Source organism: Eschrichtius robustus, chromosome 3 (assembly GCF_028021215.1).
Source record: "Eschrichtius robustus isolate mEscRob2 chromosome 3, mEscRob2.pri, whole genome shotgun sequence".
Taxonomy (NCBI): domain Eukaryota; kingdom Metazoa; phylum Chordata; class Mammalia; order Artiodactyla; family Eschrichtiidae; genus Eschrichtius; species Eschrichtius robustus.
In genome coordinates this window covers 94,684,702-94,712,643 of record NC_090826.1, presented here as the reverse complement: position 1 = coordinate 94,712,643, position 27,942 = coordinate 94,684,702, and the positions used below count along the sequence as shown (strand labels likewise).

At 38.9% G+C, this 27,942-nt stretch overlaps 1 protein-coding gene across 2 annotated transcripts in view; it reads right to left on the bottom strand.

The window, feature by feature from the left end:
• The window catches only part of NTNG1 (netrin G1), a 318,816-nt gene that overhangs the window by 73,979 nt on the left and 216,895 nt on the right, over positions 1–27,942 (bottom strand). For both annotated transcript variants that reach the window (XM_068538092.1, XM_068538091.1), the window contains exons 3-4: positions 16,220–16,392; positions 4,435–4,461 (exon numbers count right to left, since the gene is read on the bottom strand). In XM_068538092.1, the coding sequence (XP_068394193.1) occupies positions 4,435–4,461; positions 16,220–16,392 (200 nt within the window). The remainder of the gene's footprint in view (positions 1–4,434; positions 4,462–16,219; positions 16,393–27,942) is intronic.

Sequence of the window (27,942 nt, the reverse complement as noted above, 5' to 3'; positions counted from 1 at the left end):
GCTCACACTTAAAAAGTGGCTTGACATTCTAAAGTTATCTGGGAAAAGGTTAATACATGAAAAAAGTCAACATTGCTCAAGGTGGGCAATTGTTGTTTGCTAAAGATTGCTAAACCTCTTGGATTTTTTTTTAAGGTAGGGGATACTTCCCCCTTCTTCATTGGAATATTTAATTTATTCTTCAGGATTAAAGAAGCAGCTATGTCCTAATGTTCATTCAATTTTTGGATAACCACAAAGGTTTCATGAATGTGAAATGCTAGTTACACAAATATGAAATGGATCTGTGATGAGAATACTGAGTACATGATATAACAAAGTCCCAAAGGCATCTCACCTGGGACCTTAGCTTTCCTTCTAGACCATCAGCAAACAGTTCAAAATTAATGTAGCACACCATGCAATTTGCTATATAGCTACACTAGCCTGATAATTTTTTTCTTCATTATATAAAACCTAATTAGCTAAAGGGCGATTCAAATGAAACTTTTATTTGGGGATTTAGAAGTATTAAAGCAAAGGGAGGAAAACAAACAAACACTGAAGCTCTCTGGATAGAATGAACAAGATTACTAATAACCCTTGAGCGGGGAAATGATTAACCTTGTTATTTTCCTCACGATCCAGGTTTCTACAGTAAATCAGTTCTGAACAAAAATATTTGGATGCTGTATGGAAAACAACTTTTACAAGGTCTCCAACTGGCATCAAATGGTTTCAAGTATGAAAACATCTCTGAGCTTTCTCAACAGGCTGATGAATCCCTGCAGGTAGCATTTCCCTTGTTTAATAGTCCTGCCAATTAAATCAAATTAGAGATGAATTTTTAACTCTGTGACGAAGGCAATGCTCATTATAAGAGAAAGCAGGAAAATGGAATATTTCCCTTAAGTGAACTGTGGTTTCAAATTGAATAAATTGAAGAGGAGGGGACAGCCAAACACCTCCATCAATTTCTACACTTTATAAACCATGATGTCAATCATTTGAAGGTAATTTAAGGAAACAGTGTACACTTGGGTTCACAAAGTGTCTACATATGTCTTTTCTTTTGTTACTATTCTAAGAAATGGTTTTGTTTATTTAAAAATTCCAAGTTTTTTTAAAGGGTGTTTCCTGACGTGAATTTTCAGTGGATTATCTGTCTTTAACCTCTGACTTTGTTACCTTTAACCTCTGTTATTTGCTTTTTAAGTGATAATCACTCACACAAAGCTATTTGCACATTAGGCCAACCCTTGTTGTCCTAATTATGTTTTTTAAAAATAATATACTGTTTAACATAATTAGTGAAATCACTTGCTTTTCAAGGCTAAGGATCTGATAAATATATGTTCGAACATAATGATTAGTTTATCACTTTAACAAAAACACCCACACCAAACCAAATATTAATTTGGATCATCAGCATCAACAAATATTCACTTGGATAAAATTGTGAATGTTTACTTATAAGTGCATGATACATTTTACATAAAAAATGAAACCTGAATGAATTACTACTACATCAGGTAAAGGAAAAACAGAGCTCATAAGGCTCAAATGGCTACAGATCTATTTTGGGATTCATTAATTGCTGACATTATCACCAATATTTTTTCAGCCATGGCCAAAGCACATCAAAATGACTGAGTTTTAGATCAAGTACTTTTGGGATGACTGGGAAACCTATTTCCTAATAGATGGACAGCAGCAGGTACAAATGACCTTAATGGGAAATTTGTTTCAAAAACATTTTTAGCAGATGATCGGAAAGGATGACCACTCTGTCTATGCATTTGAACCTTAATACAGGTGTTGACAGTTTGAAATCTATACTGAAATCTAATAGGCCTCTAAAATATTCAGTCACTGTGTATATAGCATATGTATATGAACTTACGGTTACCTACATCAATAATTTATGTCGATAATATGCATCATTCATTTTCCTTGAGATACTCTTTGATGATGGGAATCTCACGGGTGTTACATCTATTATAATGGCATCTTTCTATGTACTTGGTGGAATTATGTTCATTGATTCCTTCCTTGGGATAAAGGGAAAAGGCCTGGCAAACACCCAAACTTAGTTAAAAATCCAAGCAGCTCTCTCTTCTCTGGCTTGTACCTTGGAAACCCCATTTCTGTGCCCTCTAGAACAGGCAGTGAGTCATCTATGCATGAATTCTTGCCCTTTGGAGAGCAAAGGAATCCATCCACCAGTGCACACAGCGAGCACCTTATGAGTCCTCAAAGAAGGAATGTGTAAATGCCATTAAAGCAGCCTAGAAGATACAATCATGTTTGATGGTTTCATGGTAAATCTCTTGACCTTAAAGCCAGGCAATAAGCAAGCTAGTCGTGTGTGATGTTGGGTGACCCCTGAAAGCGCTTATATCCTGTTTGCCTGAGAACTCTGAGGAAACACCCATTGCACTCCAAGCAGAACAGCCAGAGGCATCATGAAGGCGGGGTACAAGCTATCACTGTATTTGTTAGAGGGTTTTGGTTAGGTATTAAGGAGTTAAATTTTCCTAGTTTCCTGATAATAAAGGTTAATACATTTTCCAAAGGCACAACAAAGCATCCTTTCAGGTCACCACTGATTTCAAAATAAAACAAAGCAAAACTGGAATTTCCCGATTCAGTGTGTAAAAGGTCAACATCTGCTGATGCTCAGAGATGGGGCATGTGGTGGAGGCGGCCGAATGAGATGTTGAGTGAGCAGTACAGTCAGAAATTCCATGCAACACACGATTGACACTCCGAACAGAAACACACCCTAGCACCAAAGAACTACTTTCCATCCATCCATTTCTGAAACTTTTGACAGGTCAGATCACCATAGCAGCCTCAATCATCTGTCTCAGCTTGCTTCCATTTGGTTCCCTTTTGCTCCAAAATGTATGCGCAAATGCAATTGTCAAGGCCTGAAAGGAGCACAATGTGGCATATTTATACAGTTAGGCAAATGCCAAGGGAGATACTTAGTACAGCAGAAAAATTAGACTGTTAGATCTGAAGGTTTTCATTTGCAAGTTTGTAGCACTGATGCCATTTCCACAAGATCACAAAGAGGAAGCTGCAGCGTTAGTCTGGTATCTAAATGAATGTGAACACGACTCCTATTTCTATTTACAAAGCGGCTGATTTTCATGGCATTTAACATGTCTAGTGCTTAACAAACCCACGTGCGGGCCTATTCTCAAGCTTAAGTAAACTAGGTTGACTTATAAATTGGGAGACCTGACTGTGCGTTTATAAGAAGCGGGAAGTTGTTTTATCCAAATTATGAGTGTATTGCTTTTTAGATGGATGTTGGGTATTGGAAAGCTCCAACCACTGCTGTTTACACTTATATCACCCCGCGTGGCTCAGCACCTATGACAAAGACTGTGAGGGTTGAGACCCCGGTGAAAATGCTTCTTTTCATTTACAGCGCATAATCTTGGCTTCTTCAGTACTTTATTTCAAATCAGTTATTCAATAGCTGTCCAAAGGTTTTAGCCATCAGAGGGAAGGGGAACAGTATTTAAAAATATGTGAGATTCGGCTCTGAAAAGTTATGGGGCATTTCCTCAGTGAGTATCTCAGGCTTGGTGTTTGGTGTCCTTGTTTTAAAAATGTAAAGAGGGAGCTACAGCCTGGCTCTCCCATGACAGCTGGTAGAATTCCCTTTGCAATGGTACTAGAGAAATGTTCCACAGAATGTTGAAGAGAGATTTCTCTTTTCAATTGCTGATATTTCCACTAAAATATTTCTTGCAGGAATTTCTAGTATCCTTACTCTTAAATTTTGCATGTATTTTTCCATACCCCTTCTCTATCAAACTTGAACCTAAGTAGTCAGGAAAACATGGATAATTGTATTTTAGGAGGGAGAAATGGACATACTGATGATTTTTTTCCTTCATTCCTCCAGTAAGACTAATGATCACAAACGTACCTCTTTCAGGCCTTCACAAAGGCTAAAGTTTAATGCACTAATAAAATTCCCGCTCCCTGGTTGCATGGTGATTTCTTTCGGTTCTAATGAATAAGCCTAAAACATTTATTCTCTGCTTTTCTAAATTATGGTAGAAATCCGTATTCAGTCCTAGGGAGAGAGTTCAATTTGTTTGTTGGTTACCAGGTATGGGTAAATAGGACTGTTTATATTTTTGCTAAATGAGTTATGGTTACGTAACTAATTGCACCTCTGTAAAGGTAGCCTTCATCGATCAACAGTAGTCAGGCAAGCGGTGGCACTGCCATAGCCACAGAGGAGTTATACATAGATAACTATTTTATCTGTGCTCTCACCATATCTGTGCAGAGAACAAACACAGCAATTCAATTCACAAAGGAAATACTCTCCTACGTCAGAAATGGACACCGGGAAAATAGATCTGAGGAGCTGAACAACAAAGCAAAGCTGGCCTAGACTTGGATTGGTGATTTTTTTTTACTTACTGCCAATACTGGAAATACTGGGGATACCTGGAGAGAAAGAAAACAATAAAGAAAAGCTGTTAGACATTTATTAGTATGTGACATCTTTAACATAATATAAAAATCTCAGAAACATAAACACTTGATAACATTCAGATCATTAGAAAAATAGCACCAAAAAAACCCCAAAATATATATCCATCCATTGAGACCATTTTGCTTTATTCTAGAACTCCTTGAACTCATCAGAGTTGGGAAATTAATGTTCAACCTTAACAGCTTATTCAAGACAGCTTCGTGATATCGAACATTTTGTGCTTACTTATAAGGTTAATGAAAATTTGTATGTGGTTCAAAACAGATATTAAGCTAGGCTTGTGTTCTGGCCACAAAGCACCAAGTATGCATTATATGGGCCTAGGCAAATATATCCACATATGCAACAGACCTCTTTAAATGTGTTGATATGCATGTGTTAGGTGATGAAAGTCATTTGGCGTTTTATCTGATTAACTACATATAACCATCATTTTTAGTCTTCTTTTACTTGTCAGATATTTGGATTAAATTCTGTAATAGAAATTAAATTGAGCAGAATAATTCAAGAGTACATTAGGTTGTTCACATCGACCATGGGCTTCATCGATTTTTCAGCTTCTACTTTAATTGCCAAGCTCTGCTGAGGTGGTAGAACCATTTCAGAATGTGACTGAACTTGGTATAAATGTGGACATGAATTTAGTCTGTATCCAGATGAAAACCCCTAGCCAAGAGTAGGGGCATGAGAGCCAGGCTGTCTCGGTTTGAAGCTTTGCTCTTATACTCATTGACTGTGTGACCCTGGGGCCAGTGGCTTACGCTCTCTGTGGCTCTGTTCTCCACCTCTTAGAGTTGTTGCAAGGATTACATGTATCTATATCTATATCTATATCTATATCTATATCTATATCTATCTATATATATCTCTCTCTCTATATATATATATATATAAAATTAAAGTACTTAAAGCGTTGCTTGGCAGGTAGTATGTGTTATAACCAACCATCTTTGCTATGATTACTATTATTGATATAGTTGGGTCATCAAGCAAGCAACACCAGGATAGATACTACTAATTAGAAGTCAGAGATTTGTAACATTTCCACTAAATTCAGGTAGTGGTGTGGGTGAGAGCATGAGATGTGAATAAGACAGAACTGAGTAAGAGTCATGCTTTGCAACTGACTAGCTGGGTGATTTCAGGCAAGTTCCCAGCCTCTCTAAGCCTGTTTCCTCATCTGAAAGGGGCTAATAATATCTACTGCACAGGGCTGCTGTGAGAATTGAATGAGATAATCCATAAAAGTGTCTGACACATGGTACACAGTCAATAAATGATAGCTGTTAATGAGCCATTCGGACTTGTCCTCCACATCGTGAAGCGTGCTAACAGGTGGTAAATGTAGGAATCATTACATTTCTATTTTAGTGTTTACTCTTTGAACAACTGCCCTCTGCTTATTTTAACGAATCATTGTATCTTGCTCAGAGATTTCTAGCTTTGTATTCTTTAAAACCAAGAGCTATTTTCCTATTTCTTAGTAAGGAGGGGAGAAGGAGAAATTAAAGCTTACCAAGATGTTTTAAAAAACCCTGGAAGGGACGAGATCTTATTGTCAGTTATTAGATATATTCAAAGTCTCTTGATTTTAAATGCACGGAGCTTATGATGCTTCAGCTTAATTACTGATCGTTGATCAACCAAAACTGGAAAGCTAAATTTTCATTTCCAAGTTTTAACTTTGTCTGAACTGAATTTCAAGCTGGATGCGATTTCTGCAAAGGACTGCTGGATTCCTAACCCGACATTTCAGTAGACTATCTTTGCCACAGTGTGACACTGACTTGGTACTGAATCTTTATTTTTTTTCCTTTGCAAATCCCCTGTTGAGTGAGCTATGATGGCAGCATAATAATTTTAGTATCAGTTGCAGAAGCTCCAAATTTCCCCATGATTGAAAATCCTGCTCCATTACAAGGAACTGCTACGCCTTCATAATCCGTCGAAGAGAATGGAAGTTGGGATGGCAGGAAGAGGCTTTTCATGTGTTTTCAAACTTGCATGGAGTTAGAGGGCCATGCATAATGCAAGGCAAAGTTCTCAGGATGTTAGGCCAGACACAGTGGAGAGCAAACCTGTAAGACTGTTTGATGCAGTACTTGCTGCAGTTGAATACTTTAGAAAGACGCAGAAATGTTTCCATTCCTTTGGGGATGCCAGTGCTGGGAGAAATGTTCATTGCAGCTATACAGACCTTGCCAAGCAAGACCATTATGAGACCCTATTTTCCTCATGAAGATGTTTTCTTTTAACTAACATTTGGATGTTTAAAACTCAGGCTCTTTCTCATTTTGTGGTTTAAAATTTTGTGAGGTGCTACCAGGTGAGTCACTTTCTATTCCATTGTTGTGAAATGGGAATTGCTTAGAAAGGATTCTTAAACTGCTCATTGGAATAAAGATTTTTGAAGTTGAAAATACCTGAACACCAAGGGATGTCCGTTAGTATACTGTCAAATGTTATTTTTTCCCTAATGTTTCTTATTGTAATGTTCAAACACCTTGCTTTTGGTTCTCTACAAACAACTAAAGAATTTAATAAACCAGTTATATGCATTGAAAAGGCTATGAGTAAGTCATGAGAAATCTTTCAAATGCTTAAGAAACTAACACAGGAAGGCTACAATTCATTTCATGAAAGGTGGGTTTCTTTGGGGTCTGTAAGTGCTGAATCAATGAATGCAACTCCATCTTACAACAGTGATGGTTGCCCATAAGTCACAGGAATGATAGTCAGATTATGTTCAGGATAATTGTCTAGACATGTGTTGGCAGTTTCTTTAACCATTCCCTGTGAAGTGACAACTATTATGTAAAGAATATTTTTACCTTTAAAATTGAGCTCAGAAGTTATTTCTTCCCTTCCTTCTTTACCTCCCTGATGTGAATTAGCCAGTGTCCTTTGTGATGGCACACCTCTTTGTGCAGGCCTCTGTGAGCAACTTACCAACTTATCTTTATGATTGTGTGTTTGCCTGAGACCTCTGAGGGGACGAGCGTCATGTCTGTATCTCTGTTGTCTGCCCAGGACAATGCCTGGTACAGAAGAGTTGCTCAATGTATATTTGAGCAAAAATTTATCACCTGTTTCTGATAGAAGGTTTCTTTCAGAGTGAAAATACCACTTTTGGTCATAGTACGATCTTGTCCCCTATAAAATGGTCCACTGAGACATTTCTCAGAGTGCTGTATTAATAAATATTTTTGTTCTCTTTGGAAATTTCCTCCATTCTAATAGCAAGAGTTATACAATATGTAGATATGCCCTTCACCATGGCTTATTTTCTTTCTATTCTTTTTTTCTCACACCTTCCTTTTACATTCCTATTTGTATGCTCTTATTTTTATTTGTTGTTTTCCCTAAGCTATCCAGGGGGAAATGCAGATTTTGTGGGACCTAAAGCAAATACAAATCTAGGAGCTCTTTTTGGGAATATTAACTTTAAAGTATAAAATCAGACATGAAATTAAATTTTTTTTAATTTAGAAGGAGTCTAGTGAGGGGCCCTGTAATTTAAGCTTCATTAGCTTAAATCTCTCTCTGAAACAACCTCAAAAATATTTGGGAAAGATAGATGATAAGTAGATAGAAAGGAAAGAAAAAAGGAAGATACCAGATAAGTTAATTCAGAAAGAGTGACCAAAAATGGAGAGCTGAAAGGGAGTTAAGAAATAATCGTACTCAGCACTTTAATTTTACAGAAGAGGAAATCGAAGGCACAGTGAGAAGTAAGGCCCTCATCCAAATTGACCCGTTTATAGTCAACACTAGAGCAGGTAATTCCTAATCCCCATCTACTGAGACACTGCTAAACTTACACCGAGGAAATGAAACACAGGTACGAATGAGCTTTAAGGGAAGGTCCTGCAATATGTGGTATATGAGTTTAGGACTTCTGCTTCTTCTAGAATAGATATGCTCCTTCAGTCAGAGATACACATACGTGTTGAGTAAGCCAAAGGGCCAAAGAATGTGAAAGTGCTAAGCTTGTAGATACTTACAATTTTTCCCTCCTCAACCAGCCCTCCCTACTCCCATATTTATTTATTTATTTTTTTAAGGAATTCTACTGCAGTTGGGGGATGAGACCCTAGTAGACTTCTATAGTTTGTTATTTTCTCCCTCCTCCTCCTCCTCTTCCTCCCCTCCCCCTCCCTCTTCTTCTTTCTCCCCTCCCCCTCCTCTTCTTCTCCTTCTCCGTCTCCTTCTTCTTCTTCTTCCAACTTTACTAACCCTCCCACCAAGTATGTGGCTAAAGGGGACATAGTTAAGCTTAAGGAAGACAACCTGATGGAGACCTCAAAAACAAACACTCTGATTTTTCAAAGCAGATGAATGCAGTGCTAAAAGTCATAACTCCTTTTGAGAATCAATGGAAAGTTCAACAGCTTCTCATCAAGAGGGAGGCAGAAAAGACAAGGATTCAGCATGCTTTAAACTGACAGAAAATATTACCATTGTTGTGTTAGGTGGTTTGAAAAAAGCCTGTCAAGTAGGTGACTAGATTTTCTTCTAGCCAGGCTGCAGCCACTGGGAGCTCTAACTCCAAAAAGCCCAGTTGAAAAAGAAGTAGGTGATTAGTAAGAAAACATTCTGCAGCCTCATTTGTATTCTAGAGGAACTACTTCCAATGTCCTTTCAACCCGGCTCCATGGTCCAAACTGCTGTGGATAGGAGGTACGGCGAGTTGTCTCCCAGGAACTTGAAAGTGAAGGAAATAAGATTGCCTTCACAGAATTGTACTGTTAAATCAACACATAAATGATCCAATCAGAGTTAGCTAAGTCATCTTAGAACAACAGAATGGCTCTGGGACCTGAGTGTCTATGACAAATTTGATAGAGGTGACATTAATCTATTGATAACTTAGTGTATTAACATATCTGAAGATTGGAAGAAAAGCTAGTCAGAAGGTAAAAGCCTACAAAGAAGAGCATCTTCAGGCATGTGGTGGCAGTACTGGCCTAGCACTGTCTCAGGAAGAGGGAGGGGTAACCTGTAAACTTTCAGGCCTTCAGTGTTCTGTTGGCATTAGGGAGGCTGACCCTGGGGTAGGATGGATGTGTCCGATGTTTCAGCATGATGTTATTAGCATTGGAATCATTTAAATTTTTGAATTTAATTCCCATGCTCACTAAGCAACCTTCTGATTAGTATCTGGCTCTACAAGGAGACTTAATTACAGGGGAGAGAATACACTGATCATAAGGAATTAAATATTCTGAACACTGTAACAGTTATTTCATATTGTGGATGAATAATCTGGCATTTGGGCACAATTTATCTCCCCATACAGTTGTTGTCTCCAAAGAGAGAATTTGCTCTTTAGACTGGGATGGGTCCCATGCTAGATTTCAGTGCAATTATAATGATAATAACAGCTAACTTCATTGTGTGCTTACTATGTGCCTACCACTGTTCTAAGTATCTTACATGTGTTAATTCATTTAATTTTTGTGACAACCGCACGATGTCAATACTCAGGTTTATTTTACGGATGGGGAAAAACTCAAACACAAAGAGCTTGCCCAAGATCATTGCAGTCAGTTGGGAAGGAGACTGAGATTTGAATCCACAGGTCCAGGATCTAGAGCTTGGGCCTCTAACAGCTACTCTATATTATTGATCAATTTATTATAGGCCCCTATCTCTTATCTCTAATCCTCAAAAAAACAAAACAAAACAAAACAACAACAAAAAAACCTCTGAAGACACAAAGTTTTTTCCCCAAAATTTAGCTGCAGCATGACATAATGTGATCTGAACTAATTTGGTGACAAAACCTGACTGGAAGGGGTATGAGGTCTTCTCCTCCTTTATCTCACTCAGTGAAAATAATCGTAGGTTTGCTGCAGAAATATTAAGATGTTTGATTAAGTGGTGCTACCTGATATTCTGCTGTGGGTATTGATGTAATATAATGTATGTACACTGTATTACCTTTTAAAAGTAAAAAAATTTGAATTCCAAATCAGATCTGGTCCCATAAGCATCAGATAAGTGACTGTGGACTAGTGGTTGTCCATGAATAACTTGGTAGGTATCCTGGTTCTATATATTGACCCTACAGCTTGGTTCATATATATAAGGCTCTTAGAGGAAGGTCCTCTCTTATTGTGCTGACAGAATCAGGGTATTGAGCCTGAAAAACTGGTAGTCAGAGCCCAACAATGGTCAAGTCACTGAGGTCATGAATGCCACTTAGGGAGGCCTATAAAAACCAGCCAGCCAATATGTCATCTCTAGATGGCTGGATGGGTCATGAGCACCCATGAAAAATAAGTGATTCTCTTTCCTATTGTATTTCCTCCAAATCTCAGCTGGTCTCTTCCTATGCGAGACTGAAGGCCCTTGTGTTAGAACTGATGAACTGTGAAGGCCACATATTCCAGGGGACATGGGAAGATCGACGGGAGGTCAATGCATCCACAAGCACATTTCAAGACTGTATAGGTTTACTTGTTCATTCACCAAATAATTAATTCCACAAACATTTATGAAGGCCAAGAATAAAATATGGTCCCATTCTTAAATTGCTAACATTTTAGGTCCTGAAGTCAGGATGACCTGAGTTTAAATCTTGCTCTGTCATGTATTCGCTGTGGGATCTTGGGGCAACCTTTATGTGCCTATGTTCCCTTATCTGTAAAATGGGGATAAAAATAGTACACACCCCATGGGGACATTGTAAGGATTTAATGCAAGAAAGTACATAAAGCACTTCACAAAATATAAAAAGCTATGGTAAGCTTAATAAATATTAGCTATCATTATTATCACTATCATGGTAATTTTGATTATAGTCAACCAATTGTAAGTGCACATACATTACCAAGAATCTATCTTGATATACATACATTATCAAGAAAAGAGCAGCTGATTCTGCATAGGACAGTCTGGGTAGGCTGCATCGAGGAGTTCACATTGAGGAGCAGTCTTAAAAAATGAGCAGAATTTCAATAGAAAGTGAAGAAAAAGGTGATTTGGGGAAAAGAAATGAATTCAGTATCTTGCATGTTGACCTTGAGATTTTCATAGACAGCTGAAAAAAATGGCCTGGGTTCATTAGAAAGATTCAGGCTATAATTTGTTTATTAGCATTAAACCAATATTAATAAGATCTAAAACCACAAGATTTGATAGGAATATCAAGGAAAACAACTGTACACTGAGAATGAAAATTTAAAGCAAGGTAGAAGGGGAGTCTTTGAAGGCAGAGAAATAACAAGCAGCAATCTAGGAAGAAAAGTGGGAGAGAGCAGGTTTAGAGAAGACTGACTTGTTCAAACAGGTGTCAGATGGAGTCCACACCCCAGTGGAGGACAGAGGAAGTCACTGAACTTTAACCTGAGAAGCAATATATTGAGGTGCACAGTCTTTGGGCTCAAGACACACCTGGGTTCAAACCTTCCTTCTCATTCTGACTAGGTAGCTAAACCTTACACAAGATACTTTTCCTTAGTAGTCATCAGATTCCACCTCTATAACATGAAAATAGTAGCATCTACCTTATACAATTGTTGTGAGTTAAAAATGAACTAATGCATGTAAAGCACTTAGGAAATTGTCTGGATAATGACATACACATGTACACCTGGGAAAATATAAATTGGTCAATGCAAATTTGATACCAGAGAAAATAATAGAACAATCATTAAATTACTTTCCATCGCTCAGAGGAGACCTAGATATTGTGTAACAATTCAAGTTGGATTTCTGAACAAACAAATCATGTCAATGTCAGACCAATTTAATTTTCTTTCTTGGAAGAATATTAGACTGTGTAGGTAAGAGGAAAGTAAAAGATTCAATACAGCTGAACTAGCTTGGCTTTCTGTCTGTCTCCGTGACATTTCTATCAGTAAGCTGAGGAAATTGTTTACAGCAGCATGTCCCCAAAAGAGTGTTTTATAGAAAGTTTTTAAGCGTTCCATGAACAATAAAGTTTGGGAAACACATGATAAAATAGATTACTTATTTTAGGGTTCTCAAATGTTTTTAATAAGGTAATGTGAATATCTAAGAGTCAGTATAATGTACAGCATTTTCCAAACTTATTTGGCCATGGAATTCTTGTAAGGGTCATAGAACACAGTTTGGCAAGCAGAGGTGTAGATAATATTATATTATCTTTTTTGGAATTACTATTCCTAAAGGTTAATTGTTAAGTTTTCAGCATCTATAAGTAGGGATCAGAATTTCAGGAGGGATCAGAATTTTATTCATGAGCTAGACAAGGGGAATCAAGAGAATCATGATTAAGCATGAAGTTGGACAGAGTTTCCATCTACTTGGAAAACAGAAATGAAATTCAAAGGACATTCAAAATAGAATTCTATCAAAAATAGAAGGAAGATCAATAGGGAGAAGAAGAAAGATGTCTTACAGATAAAACATAAGCTTTGTTGAAAAATAAGTAATATATTGATACACATATATATGGCTTTAAAGAACCAAGAAAACACATTGAGTCTTCAGTAAAAAGCACAATGAATAAAAACATCATCACAAGAGTTATTACTTCTGCTTCTGCCGAGTCTATTATAATGAAAGGCATAGGGAAATGTGGTGTGTCTCACAGATTGGGGTGGCGGTGTTTTAGAGGGCTGGGGCTCTGTATTCTTCTCTCCTGGCTCTATATGCTCCATACAAAACTGGCCTTGGAGTTGCTCCAGAATTTAGGACTTCCAAGCCATAGTATTCCCAGCAAGGTCCCAGTTTAAGGACCTTCTGAGTGATGGGCTGAGTGGTTTGGAAGGGAGATCTTAAAATTTCCTGATGTAATGAAGCCTTCCTAGTTTTTATGCTAAGAGTGGGCAGGAACTGATCTTCTTATTCAAAAATCCTGGCTGCTTGAAGTTCTGCTAAATCCAGAGATTATCCAATATGAGTGTTATTTCTAGGCTACCGAAGAGTTGGTGTTGAGGGATCAGAGATTGTAGCCACTCCTTTTTACTTCTTAGGTTTTGTATTCCTGTATTAGGAGACAGCATATCCTGAGTGTCCCTCTTAATATCTGACTTGTAATGTACCAACTCGAGTCACGTATGTGTGTGCACATGAACACGTGAGTGTGTGCCTGTATGCATGTGTGTAAGAAAAAGCCAAAATGACAGGAGAATCATAACAGTGCTAGAAGTCCTGTGTTTGGCTTAAATTTCCACAAAATCAGAGGACTTCCAGGGCAAACAACTAGGTAAGAGAGTTGAAAATCTTATCATATGAGTAATGGAGCTGATAATGTTAACCTGGACAAGGAAGAAAACTGGGATTGATACAGTGTCTTAAGACTTAAAAAGAAAAAGTGGTTGGAAATTAGGAGACACTCAGTATTGATGTTAAGAAATAAGTTTTATAACAATTAAAACTGTCCAATAATTGACAAGTCTGCCTTATGAAAAAAAGCCTAAAAATAAAATTATTTTTGAACACTTATTTTGTGATAGGTGTTATGCTAAACACATCGCATGCATTAGCCTATTCACTTCTCTCAAAATCCTTATGAGGTAAGAACTGTTATTATCCTCACAATACAGATGGGAAGCCAAGTGTTAGAGAGGTTAATATTGATACTTTACTTTTCCAAGGTCACTGAGCTAGTGAATGGACAAACTGGTATTTGATTCTGGAACCTGTGTATGAAACCACTTAATTGCCTACTTCCATCCTTGGACATTTGCAAGCAGTCTGATGTGGCAGAGATTTCTTTAAAGGGGTTCTTTCCCTTGAAAGACTGGACTATTGCAGATTATCTTAAAATCTTCAATCTAGCTTCTGCCATATTGAGGATTGAAACGTTGAATTCAACCTCCTTGGCCACTGTGTCCATCTGTCACCTTCATATTTTAACAGAAATGGGGAAGAGTCTAGAGAAGGCCAAGAAAAACTAAGGGATGGATAGACAATAGAATCCACAGGGACAATTGAAAGAGGTTGCATTATATTAGGGCTAGGTAAGTCATTTCCATGGAGAATATAACAAGAAATCCATTCCAGTGAAAACGCTTGGCTGGCACAAGAAGGTCTTTCCAGTGAAAATGTCTTGAAATAAGCAAGACTTTGAAGCACAGTTATGGGTAGAAAAAAACTGTGTCGTGTTAGAATAGAAGCCAATGCCTTCAACAGCAGTCTCTCCCAGCTGCCTTTCTAGAAGCCCTGACAAGTTGGCCTGCCCTGAGGATGAGCCAGAATGCCACCAAGTGTTTGTAAATATTGTTCTCTTCTATCCTGTCCCACTAAAGGAGCAGCAGATATCAAAAATGAAATCTGAGTCATTTTCACTTGAGGAAACCTTTAAACTAAATTTGACAACTGTGGTGATAGGAATTCTAGCTAGTCACGGGGTATGGCAACAAATAACCTCCTGAGATTCCTCCTGAATTCACGAATCTATGGCTCTCAACAATTGAGGAAAGCCCACGGAGTCTCTGTTAATAAAATCGCCTTTAAAAAAAATCATCATTTCTGCTCAACAGAACTTTATGTATTAATTTTAGGAGCTAGGCTGTCAGTTTTTTCTTTAACACAGAAAGAAACGGAATACCTTTATAAAGAGGGATTTTTTTTTTTAACCTTTGACGGATTCTTTTTCCTGCTTCATAGAAATTTTAACATAATTTCATGCCCCCATTCTTTATGGCCTGTTACTCGGTCCATTACTTTTACATTTAACTTGATAAGGTCCTGGTTCCTGGCTATGAGTTTTTGGGGTTTGGTTTCTCACAGCTGCTGCTTTGAAGTGCCTGATAACATTCTCAGCCTTACACGGAGCTGGTGGCTTTTCAAGGTCTCATTCTCTCACTGCTCACTTTCCTGCTATTTCTGTTACTTCTCACTTGAATGGGTGTATTCTCAACCTCACCCTTCTCTACTTCTAAAAGAGGTCAAACCTTGGGCTTTTGTGAGTGGCTAATTGGTCCATGCATGGAATTGGGCAATTTATTCTGGAAGTAATTACTTGTCTCCTTGAGCGTGTCAGAACGTGTTTTCCTAGGGATGTTCAGGGATTTCAGAGGGGCACCCACATGAGCGGTAATGGGGCATCTCTCATGCTTCCTGTGAACACAGATAATGCCTGTGCTCTTTTCACATGCACACAAACATCACTTTTCTTACTGTGGTCCCTACAGGCCTACAGTCACACTCTTTAACGAAAGGCAGCCTCTCCTAACAGGATACACGCCAGGCATGACATCAACTGCTGGCATTTGGAAAAAGCCCACCGTTTCACTGAGCAAAGTCAGGCTGTAGCTAAATTTGGAGAGGGAAACATCTTCTAGACAAAGCATCTCTTAGGTTACCCAGTATGAGAAATGGGATTGTAAACATTTAGAGAATTTCTGGAAGTAGTTTATGGTTAAAATTAAGTCAGGGTTGGGAGTTTTGAACTCTGTTATTTTAATAGGAAATTAATTTGGGGAAGGAAAAAAAGCAGCTCCTGTTTCATCCACTTAGAAAAAATTTCTCCTGTGGTTTCTATCATTTCCCAACACATTGATGTGAATGTTGGAAGACTGAATTTAACAGATGATCCAAGTGCTAAAATGTGCTTACAAGTGACAAAATAGGGATGAAAGCTTTAGCTGCATTTTGAAGAGGAACGGGGCTACTGGTAAGAGGAGTGAAAGCACAATTGCAAGTGAAATTGAGAGGAACTCTCAGCTCATCGTGCACAAAATACAGTATTACCGAGCAAAAGTTACTCACAGGTATTTGCAGTGCCTTTGGGGATGGGGAGATACGAGCCTGGACTCCAAGGTCGGCCCTGATAATTCTTCTTGCATTTCCCACAGTCTGGACCTGTAGTGTTGTGCTCACATTCACAGGTCAATTTGCTGTTGTCATACACACACACAGTGGCATGGAGATTACATTTGCACCTAGGCAGAGGAGAGACAAGAGTTCATTGTTAAGTCCAGTTGTCTTGGTGATCACTGAGGCTTTATCCATCTGTCTTCTAGGATTGCGGCTCTCACAGTTTGTAGTGCTTGAGCGCTACCTAAAGACTTAGTAAAATGTAGATTTGCAGGCCTGACCCTCAGAATCTTTTAAACAAGTGTCCTTGGTGGGTAGGGGTGGGGGAGGGATTATGATACAGCCTGACCTCATCCCACACTTTGAGGAATCCTAAAACCAGTCAGTCAGTTGAGTGGGGTCTGACGCTCCCCTAAGGCAACTGTGCTCTGAAATCAGGGGTTTCCCAACAGATATCCAAAATATTGCCACTAGTGAGAGGCTTTTCTGTGCTATTATCAAATCTACAATACATCTGGCTTTGAAGAGCAACGTCATCTTCTGTTTTTCCTTAAACCAGAAGGACAATTCTCATTTGTTTAAAAAGAAATATAACCATTGAGATAATTTGCTATTCAGGTTTATTTTATAGACCCCAAGAGGTTATAAACAGATGTTCTCATTCTGGGCTCTGAAATGACATTCCTCAGGCAGAAGAGCTTTTCCACGAAGGCCTCTAAGTAACCTGAATAATCCTCAGATTTCCTACTCACATAAAATAATCACAAAGGTCTCTCATAAATGGGTCAAAGGACTCAGGAAAAAAGATGCTTAGAATACTAGAAAATGAAAACCTATGTGTGGCAGGGGTTTGAGGTCATTAGCCAAGGCCTTCCCTTTGGTGCCCGTGAATAAAGCTGTAATATATGAGAGGCAACAATGGAATATGCAATTTCTACAAAAATACATTCCCGTATCTAAAGTCTCTGACTGTAAAACTGCAAAGGCCAACTTGATATCTGTTGAGCTAGGAGGTTATAAATTATAACATACAAAGTACGAGCCGCATCCTCTGGAGAAATAAAGCCTAGGTCAACAGAATGTCCATGACCAGAGGGCAGAACAATGTACGTGGGAAGAGATGTGTCCACACAAAGGAAACAACCTGATACCCAGACCTGGAGATAAAGGGCCAAGATCTGTCAGGGTCAGAAACTGAAAGTGTGCGTGTGTGTGTGTGTGTGTGTGTGTGTGTGCATGTGTGTGTGTGCATTTTTAAACTAGTCTGGCCTTTTCTAGGAACTAGGACAAAAATATAGAAAGTCAAGTTTCATAAAAACGAAGAAATATAGTGCTTTACATTTGCTTTCTTTTTTGGCAGATGTCATGAATTGGGAAAAGTAACAATACTCTTTCTTAGGTAGGAAAATAAGATTCTTTAACAACTGCTGTTGGTCTCTATAATGTCTGTACGGTAACATCCAAATTTCTTTCTTGTGCACTAATGGTCTGTTTGGAACACTGACCCGTACTTATGGTGAGGAAACAAAGGAATGGCTAGGACTATTTCTGAGGGCTGCTGGGCTCTCTTCTAAGTAAAAGGTGTAGCCCCTAAAGCAATAGCCACCCACTCAAACCTCCCTGGGTAAGACCAAGCCTCAGCTTCCTCAGGGGTCGACTACACTTCATAGTACTTATAACTACACTCTGCCCTCTGTATAGTTGTAAATTATAACAAGCTGAAAGGCTACCATTTAAACAATACCTATTCAACATCAACACATAAACAGAGTCTTTAACATTCATACAATCTTTTAAAAAGGGAAAAAATTCAGTTAAGTAAAATAGACAGTGTTTAATTATGAGCTAGGTCTTGTAAAAATCTCCTACATGCAGGGAGTTACTTGCGTTAAGCTGCTTATTAAAGAATCTTTCTCCTTCCTTCATTAGCACCTTTATTTATGGGTGTGTTTATAAATATGGAAGATGTTAGAAACTTAAGTGATAGAAGCACCAGCTTATACTGATTTAGCACCCTATCTGGTGTTTAAAAATTCCAAATGAGGAAATGAACAATGTGACCCCAAAGAATATGCTGGTTTCATGTGTGAAGACCAAGAATGCAAGTAGTAATTGTAAATTGGATTATATACCTTGTAGCTATTAATACTTTCATACTGGTAGTCAGTCTCTGAGTTATAGGCAATTTCTATTCTAAAGACTTTATATTTGCTGAGAAAATATTTTTCGAATAACAAAAGGAAGTGAAAGAAGAATAGATGAATATTTAGTCTTATTTTTCCCAGATTTCTTTCAATTAATGGTTTATTTTCACCTGTCCAAAGCTTTTTAATCATTCAAGGCTCAACTCAGTTCATTACTCTTTCCTAATATCTATCTTACCTACTGTAGACACCTTATCTCTCTAAGCTTCTGATTCCCTCAAGTTTCTGTGTGTTTGGTTTGGTTGGTTGTTACTTAAGGCTCTTTCTGCTTTTAGAATTTTTACTCATTGCATCTCTCTCATCTTAAGGAAGAAAAATATCGACTTTGTACCCTAGTCATCTTTTCTCACTACCACTTTAACACTCTCCTTCCCCTTCTTGAGTTTTCTACGCTTGCCATCTCCTTTTTCTCATCTCCCACACACTCACTGTTTCCAACTAACCACAACCTCTCTTGCCAAGACCACCCATGATGTCCTTGGTGAAAATCTAATGGATTTCCTTCCTTGCTTTATCTATCTCCTTAGGGGATTTGACTCTGTGGGACCACTCCATTTCCCCTGACACACTCTCCCCACTGGATTCTCAAGGTCATTTTCAGAACACTCTTCTGTTGTTCTCTTCATGTGCTGTTCTTTGGGTTCTGGATCAGCATAGTCAGCCTAAGTGACTCTCCTTGGGCACTCTTCTCCAGGTTGTCCCTTCAATTTCCTCTGTGGTCCTCAACTACTTTTGAGTTACAGGCAATCTAAAGCAAATTTGCATCATTTTTTTCCCTAGAAAAAAGTAAAAACATGCAAAATAAACTCAAACATTTGGAACTATTTTAGGAGATTCAGATTCTCTTTTACCCATAGGAATCCACAGAACTCTCTCCTTCCATTATCACTAGGTGAAGATCATCTGCTCAACATGTGGATAAGTCCTGGTGCTGTAACGTCCATCACGGATCTCTCTCCTGAACGTGTCAAATCCAGCATATCCCAAACTGAATTATTTGGCTTCCCTCCCCCACCTACTCATCCTTCTGTGTTTTCTTTCTCAGTACATTGCATCACCTTCTAGTCAGCTGGTCAAGAATGACCACTCCCACTCCCTTTCCTACCACATCTAATTTGTCTTTACTCAGTCTCTCATGCAGTTCTGAAATTCCTCCTCCTCGATAACTCTCAAATACATACAGTTCTAGCCATTGCCACGTCCCTGTTGACATCATCATCATCTTTGATCTGGTTTATTACAATGGCTTCTATAGAGACCTTTCTGCCTCCTCTCATACTCTTCTTTAGCCCAATCTCATCACAATAGTCAAAACAATCATTTACACAAAAATACCTGGGTCACCTTGGCTTAGAACCATTGAAAAATTTCCCTTTATTCTCAGAATAGAGTCCAAGCTCTATGACATGGCCTACAAGTCCCTTTGAAATCGATCTCTTGTTCTTTCCCCATTTTTATTTGCACCACTACCAATTCTACAATTAGTTCTTCAAACTTTGCCTTTGGGTAATCTTTTAAGCTGTTCCTTATGCCTAGAACATAACTCTACCTCTTTTACCTGCATAATTTTTACCATTCAGATGTCAACTTGGAAATCTCAGTGTCTGGCTCCTAGGTGACTTTCAAAAACCATCTGCTGATTAACTATCTGAATCCTTCTCTGACCCACCAGAATGCCTTTCCTATGGGCTCCTCTGACATGAGGCAAGGCCAGCCACAGGATGAAGTCCACACTATCTTTGCTCTACACTTTGGCTGTATTGTAATTGTTTATTCTTCTGTCACTCTCACTGGAGCGTAAGCTCCTGGGAGCAGCAGTCATATTTGCCTTATTTATTGTAACATCCCTAGCATGGGTCAAGCTACTTGGCACATAATATGTGTTTAAAAAATATCTGACAAATAAACAAGTGACTAATAAACAACGAAACTTCCTGAAAGCAGGGACTTCATGTGCCTGTTCTACTATGATGAATACAGCAATGGACTATGAATAGAGAATTAATAGGCATTGTACTAAGTCAAACACTCCATGATGTGTGCTGAAAATTGCCCTCACCACTGGTTTTCACAGCTAACCTTATATTGGGCAAAAGGAACTCTAAAATTGGTGAGACCTTGTAAACTCAATTTAATTTAATTTAAACTCCAGAGGATTTGCCAAATGTCTGAAAGCTAATACAAGAGCTATCCTAAAAAAATGCCTAAAAGACCCAGGAGAAGAACGCAACTTAGAGGAGAGCATTTGGGTAGCATAATTATTCTGGAATGTGCATCTTTTAGTTTCAACTCCTTCCTGGAAGGATGGCCACCTTGGTTCGGCTAAAGTTTGGCAGAGTGCTGCTTGGGTGCTGGCTACAGCTCTAACTTCTCCAGCAGTAAATCTGCTGACCTAGCTCGGCTCCTGGGCTGTCTTTCTTCAGTCATTGTGACAACTGCTGTGCCGGGGCTGAGCTTGTGAAAGTGGGCGCTGAGGTACAACGACATTGGCCTGTATTTGGAAATGGCTCCCTTTCATTTTCCACAGCTCAGTTTATTCTCATCATCCCATTCCAATCAGACACTGAAATCCTTTATTTAGAGCGTTTGCCGGAGTGGCTTTTCCTCCAACGGAAAAAAAATGTATTTCACAATGCTGGGAGATTGCTCTCAATTCCCGGTGTTATGAACTCCGGCCTTGTGATGGGGTGGAGGGCAGACTCCCGTGACATCCACTCATCCCTGACAGATTCATTATCCATTTCCTTGGCCATCCAGCTGCCACATTTGCCATCACATTAGGTGGGGGAGGAACTGTACAAGTGGAGACCTAACAGGCTTCGCTAGCGGTCACAGATCTGATGTTCTGGAGAGCTGAGCCTATTCACCGATTCTGTTTACACGTATAGAACTCACACCAAGACACTGCAGATAGAACTAGTTGACTTGCTTGTACCTCAAAGATCCACTTGTGTGTAAGCGACAAATTGCACACACTGTCAAATAAGGGCATTGCTAAGACAGACCTTTAACAAAAAATAGTGAGCTTTATTCTGTGATGCAAACTTAATGAAAACCAGTGTGTTCTTGCTTTCAACCAGGTCTGCACGTCCTGTATTTTAGTGAGCAGCTGTCACAGGTCAATTTAATCTTGCTTATAAAAAGGCTCCAACATTTAGATCTGTGCCACCTGCCAGTAGGTATGAAAAACCCATCTAGTCTGCCTGGTTTTTTTTTTAATAACTTAATATATTTAATCTGGGAAGCATGCTATCCACCAGAGTTTCCTGTGAGTTAGAGGTCTGTACATGTAGTCTGTCAGTAGTGTTTCAAATAAAAGTACCAAGACAAAGAAGTTTAAAACTGACCCTTTGTGAAACAAAACTGGAAGGGAAATCAGGCTTGCTGCTTTTTGGTTACTTTTATGCCATAGGAGGATCTACCCTGAAGTGAATGAAGTTTAAGTATCAGGCGGCCCTTCCAAAACCTTGAGAAGGGCCTTAACAATGTATTCATACAGTCATATGATTTTATATTATTTTCACCAATAAGATATTATTATATTTTTTAATTAATGAAGGTTTTTCCTTAATAAGCCCCCTTCCCAAAGGGCATACATTTCAGGCACTACAAAACCTGGATCAGGTTTGCCTTCCTTGGATCAGCACTTGCTACACAAATACTTGTAGAAAACAAGTCAGCACAAATATCAGGCATTTGGAGATGTCTTTTTCAAAAGGTGACAAATTATAAAATGCCTCTCACATACTTTTTCTCCCTCTGCAGCCCCTTGACCTTTCTCTTTTCACTTTGACACATGAATTTTCGATTTCTACTTCAATACATTATTTGAAATGGGAGACTTGTGGCAAAATGACTTAGAGATTATGAGTTATGACACTGAATCAGACAGCCTGGGTTCAAATTCTGCCTCGGCCACTTATTTGTTGTGAAGCTATAAATGAGTGACTTAACAAAGAAATAAACAGAGCTAACCTTGACTAAATACTTCCAAGCACCTGGCATTGTGCTAAGTGCTTTTTGCATATTTCACATAAACTACAAAATAGTTACATGGAATTAGCACTATTAATAATTATAGATGATGCATTTGAATACCGAGGGACTAAGAAATCCACGTCTCCCAGGCAGTATGAGCTGGAGCAGGGATTCGAACTACGGGCAGTTAGCCTTTAGAACTCAGCTCTTACCAATGCAGAAGTCATGCTGTCTTCCTAAGTATGGCCAGGCTTCAGCTGCCACAGGGACAATAAATGAATGTGTTTCAAAGAACAGTTTTGGGGACTGAATGAGATTATCCATGCATACACTTAGCATAATGTCTGACAGAAAGGTATTAATAAGTGTTAGTTTCAATTATTATTATTATTTCTACTGTCACTATTGTTACCGCTGCTACTGGAATGGGCCGTCTGCTTCATTCCATAAGCTTTAATTAATAACATATTCTGTGGATAACACTGTGAGAGGTCTCATGCATTCAAAAAGAAGACAACGTAGAGTCCTAATCTCCAAGAACAAGCAATCTGTTGAGTAAAGGAGATGAAACATACATAGACTAACTACAGACCACCAAGACTGAATACTCTATTTAATCATGACTATATAGGATATTAGGGTAGTAACACTGAGTTGTCTCTACATTGATAAGGATGTATTTGTACTAAACAGTCAGAGGTACAGCCCCTATCATTTAAGGCAGGTGGAAAAAAAAATCAACACTTACCAAAGCCCACTATAGACCTGGAACTGAATAGATGCTTTATGTATGTTATTTCACCTCAGCCTCGTCACCACTTTGAGAAGGAGGAATAAGTATCTGTGATTTACAGATGTGGAAGGTGTGCCTGAGAGCAGTAAAGTAACTTGCTCAAAGAAACACGCTGCTGGTAAGTGGTAGCCAAGGGTCAATTCCAAAAGCTGGGCTCCTTCTAGGACATCACTTTATTTGAGGAAGAACAAAGCAAACTGGTTCAGAGGAGAAGTAGACCCATGGTCTAAATAGCGTATTAATACTAATTCTCTAACACTTCCTAGTCAAGGTGTGGTCCATGGGCCAGTAGCTCTGGGATCACCTGAGGGCTTGTTAAAATCTCAGTCCTCCCCCAGGCTTTCTGAATAAGAAGCTGGATTTTAACCAGATCTCTAGGTGATTTATGTGCACAGTAAAGGTTGAAAAGGACTCCTGAGCTCACCAGTGGGTCAAAGTCCTGCTGAACAAGAAAACTAAAATCCTGGGGGTGATCCTTATGCACACATTCTCCCTTCCACCATATTGTGTGGAAATCTCTGACCTAAACCTGACCAACACTAAGGCTCTAGCTGTACTCACAAACTGAATATATATATAGTATGATATATAATATTATACATAATATATAACTTATAATTCAATAATAAAATGACAAATAACCCAATTAGAGAATGGATGAAGGATCTAAATACTTCTCCAAAGAAGATACGTGCATATGGCCAGTAAGTACAAGTAAGCACATAAAAAATGTTCAACATCATTAGTCATTAGAAAAAATAAAAATTAATATCACAATGAGATACCACCTCACATCCACTGGGATGATTATAATTAAAAAAGACGGACAGCAGCAGATGTTGGCAATGATGTGTAGAAACTGGAACCCTCATGTATGGTTGGTAGGAATGTAAAATTGGGCAGTCACTTTGGAAAACAGTCTGGTAGTTTCTCAAAAAGGTAAACATAAAGTTACCATATGACCCAACAATTTTATTCCTAGACATTTACCCAAAAGAATTGAAAGCATGTCCACACGAAAACTTGTACACAAATGTTCATAGCAGCTTTATTCATAATAGCCAAAAAGTGGCAACAACCAAAATGTCTACCAACTGATGAATGAATAAAGAAGATGTAGATAACAATAGAAAAAACACAAAGTAATGAAGTACTGGTACATGCTACAACATGGATAAACCTTGAAAACATGCTAAATCAAGGAAGCCAGACACAAAAGGCCACATGATATACGTTTTCCTTTGTATGAAATACCCAGAATAGGCAAGTCTATACAGACAGAAAGCAGATGAGTGATTACCAGGAGCTGGGGAGAGGAGTGAATAGGGAGTGACTGCTAATGGACAGTCATTTTAGAGTGATGAAAATGTTCTGGAATTCGATAGTGATGATGGCTGCACAACTTTTTGAATATACTAACACCCGCTGAATTGTGCATTAAAGAAATGAAAAAATAAACTAAATGGAATAGGGCATTTATCCAAAAGAGACGACAGAAAACAGTGGATAAGAGTTTGGGCTCTGGGGTTATGTAGTATGGCGTTAGCAGGAACCTTAGGCAACTTCCTCAAGCTCAGTTTACTCCTCTGTAAAACGAGGATAGTAAAATACCTACCTTAGGGGTTGTTGGGAGGGTTGAATGATACACTGTGATAAGGCAGAAACTGCTAACTGATCTTTGTTTTTCCACACCAGAACAGTTTTAACTGGGCATATGGTCACAGGCATAAAGACTACATTTCCCAGCACTTCCTCTAGCTAAGTGTGGCCACGTGACTACATCCCAGCCAATGGCATGTTATCAGGAGTGGTGTCTGTGACACTCCTGTTGGGCCTGCACTCCTTTCCCATTTCTCATTTACTGCCTGGAACATGCACAGGGTATTGAGTCACCTCAGACCATGTGGACTTTGGTAGCGGAACCAGGGCCCTCAGACAACCTCCCCTGCAGTCAGAGGAAGGTGGGTCAAGGTGGGTGTATGGAGCAGAGCCACCATCCCAGCTCTGGAGCACTGACCTCCCAAATGCAAGGAGAGAGAAATAAACTTCTACTTTGTCTAAGGCACTGTTAATGTCAGTCTTTCTTACACACATCTGAAAGTATATCTGAAAACAGCACCTCATAGGTAATAAGCACTTAATAAATATAAACTACTACAATTATCATTTGTATTTTTAAGCACAGTCTTATAGCAAAAGACTGGATCTTCAAATATCAAATGGGGCTGGTCTGATCCTAATCCCACTAGGAAAGAGAGGGCTCCAACCTTTCCAGCATCCTACTACCTCTTCCTTCATTAATTAAATATAGAGTCTCATGCTACTGATCACTGGTAAGCAAAAATGTTTTCAGAAGGTGTGTATTTATAGGCTATGCAATGGTCAAAGTTCAGTGTGAAATAGATATCTGCTTATAATTTTTTGAAAGCAGTGACACACCAACAGACCAACAAAGAGGCTGGACATCCGACTTGTGTTTGGATTCCTGCATTATGGGAGAAGCATAAATGAAAGAAGCGGTGTTAGGACTCTAGGAGGCCACCCTGCAAACCCAGAGGGCAGGTTTCCATATGGCTCTTGAGCTCATTCTTTCACAATATATTGAGTTCCTGGTTGTTGGGGGCCCTGGTTGATGGGGGCTCCACTCTCCTAACCTTTGTTCTTGGAAGAATTATTTTTGAAAACCGAATTGTATAAACTTATTTTCTTTTGAAGCAGAGAAATGTACTGTTATACAGTTTTCTCTGGGAGTGTAAAATAAAAACTGAGATCTTGATCAGCTCTTCACTGACTCTGGGATTTTAAAATGATCTTTTAAAAAAAATTATATAAGGCAATTGGTTTGCTCCAAAAACTGATGGAAAAAGGACCAGAAAGCCTTCTTACACATTTTGCAATAAATGACTTAGACATCCTTATGGCACTTTTAAAACCCTCTAAAAGTTCCATTTAAACCTTACTTGAGACTTTAAACTTACTCACAGTGAAGCGTCAGATTACATGATTCACTAAACTGCTGGTTCTTGTATGTAATATTAAAAATAGTCCTTTTCTATTTCTAAAGCTTGCCAGGGAGACAAGAGTACCATGACTATAAAATAAAAATAGGAGCTTATACATTTGAGATAATGCATTGTCCAAGATTGGAAAGGGTATATGATGGTGCTCTGTGACCCGTTTACTACACCCAAGGGAAATCTGGTTAGACAAGAGGTGCCAAAGGATAAAAGACATAGCAAGATAATCATCGCAATCCAGACTGTCACTCTTCTCTGCACAACCAATCAATCTGAAGACTGGCAGCTAAAGAGCTTGTTAAATTAAAACTCAACTAATCCAAGACCAATTAGCAATTAATAGATGATCCTAGATGCTTAATATGTGCATAGTAAACCATTCTAATTCTTTTTGAGAAAACAGAAAATCTAGGGGTCTCCAATCCTAGAAATACAAATGATCACTGTTCAAAGAACCAGATTCTATAAGACAGATAGGGCAACATGGTATTAAGAGCTTGGACTCTGGACACGAAGGGCCTGAGTTTAAGTCCTAGCTCTACCATGAGCCTGTTGGGTGTCCCCAACTGAGTGTCAGTTTCCTCACCTATAATATGGACTACTGTTAGTAACTATAGTATAGGATTGCTATGGAGATTAAATGAAATAGTCCACATTAAATGTGTATCACAGATTGTGTTAGATAGTAAGTATTCAATAAATATTAGCTATTATTATAGCTATTATTATAGAGAGGAATGGCAAATTCATGGCTATCTAAAAGTCCTTCACATTCCCTTCTCTCTTGCCTTCCTCTATAAAACATGTGGGAAAACTTAAACACTGATTTTCCCAGACTGCCCTTCCTCTGGGGTTGGCCGAATTAGGTAGTTCTGACAAATGAGATGTGACCAGAAGTCACTAGGTAGGGTGTTCAGGAAAGCTTTTAAAAAAGGACAGCTTGGGGCTTCCCTGGTGGCGCAGTGGTTGAGAATCTGCCTGCCAATGCAGGGGACACGGGTCCGAGCCCTGGTCTGGGAAGATCCCACATGCCGCGGAGCAACTAGGCCCGTGAGCCACAACTACTGAGCCTGCGCGTCTGGAGCCTGTGCTCCGCATCGAGAGAGGCCGCGATAGTGAGAGGCCCGCGCATCGCGACGAAGAGTGACTCCCGCTTGCCGCAACTAGAGAAAGCCCTCGCACAGACACGAAGACTCGACACAGCCAAAAATAAATAAATAAATAAATAAACTTGAAAAAAGGCCACAAGCAAATGTTAAAAAAAAAAAAAAAAAAAAAAAAGGACAGCTTGAATGGAATCATTCCTTTGGCTTTTTGCTTCTTTCTCTTTGCACTTTCCTCCTGTTCTGTTGTCTGGGGTCCAGACGGAAATGCTAGAGGGACTTAAAGCTTTGCAATCATAAGAATGGAAGTTCTGCTTAACGACAGGTAACTAGGAGGCTAGAAGGAAACCAAGGCCCGACCATGTCCTCACACACTATGTGAGCCCCCAGCAATCGACCTCCCCATGTCCTCTTGCATGCAGAAAACAAGCCTCACCCTGTTTAAGACAGACATTCGCCTTCCTCTTTGGGAAAACTGAATATATTCCTGATATAAGAAGCAATTATAAAGATTGTTGACGTGCTCAAGTTATGTTCACACATACTTGTCCATTCTGTGGTTTATAGTAACCAACTAAGT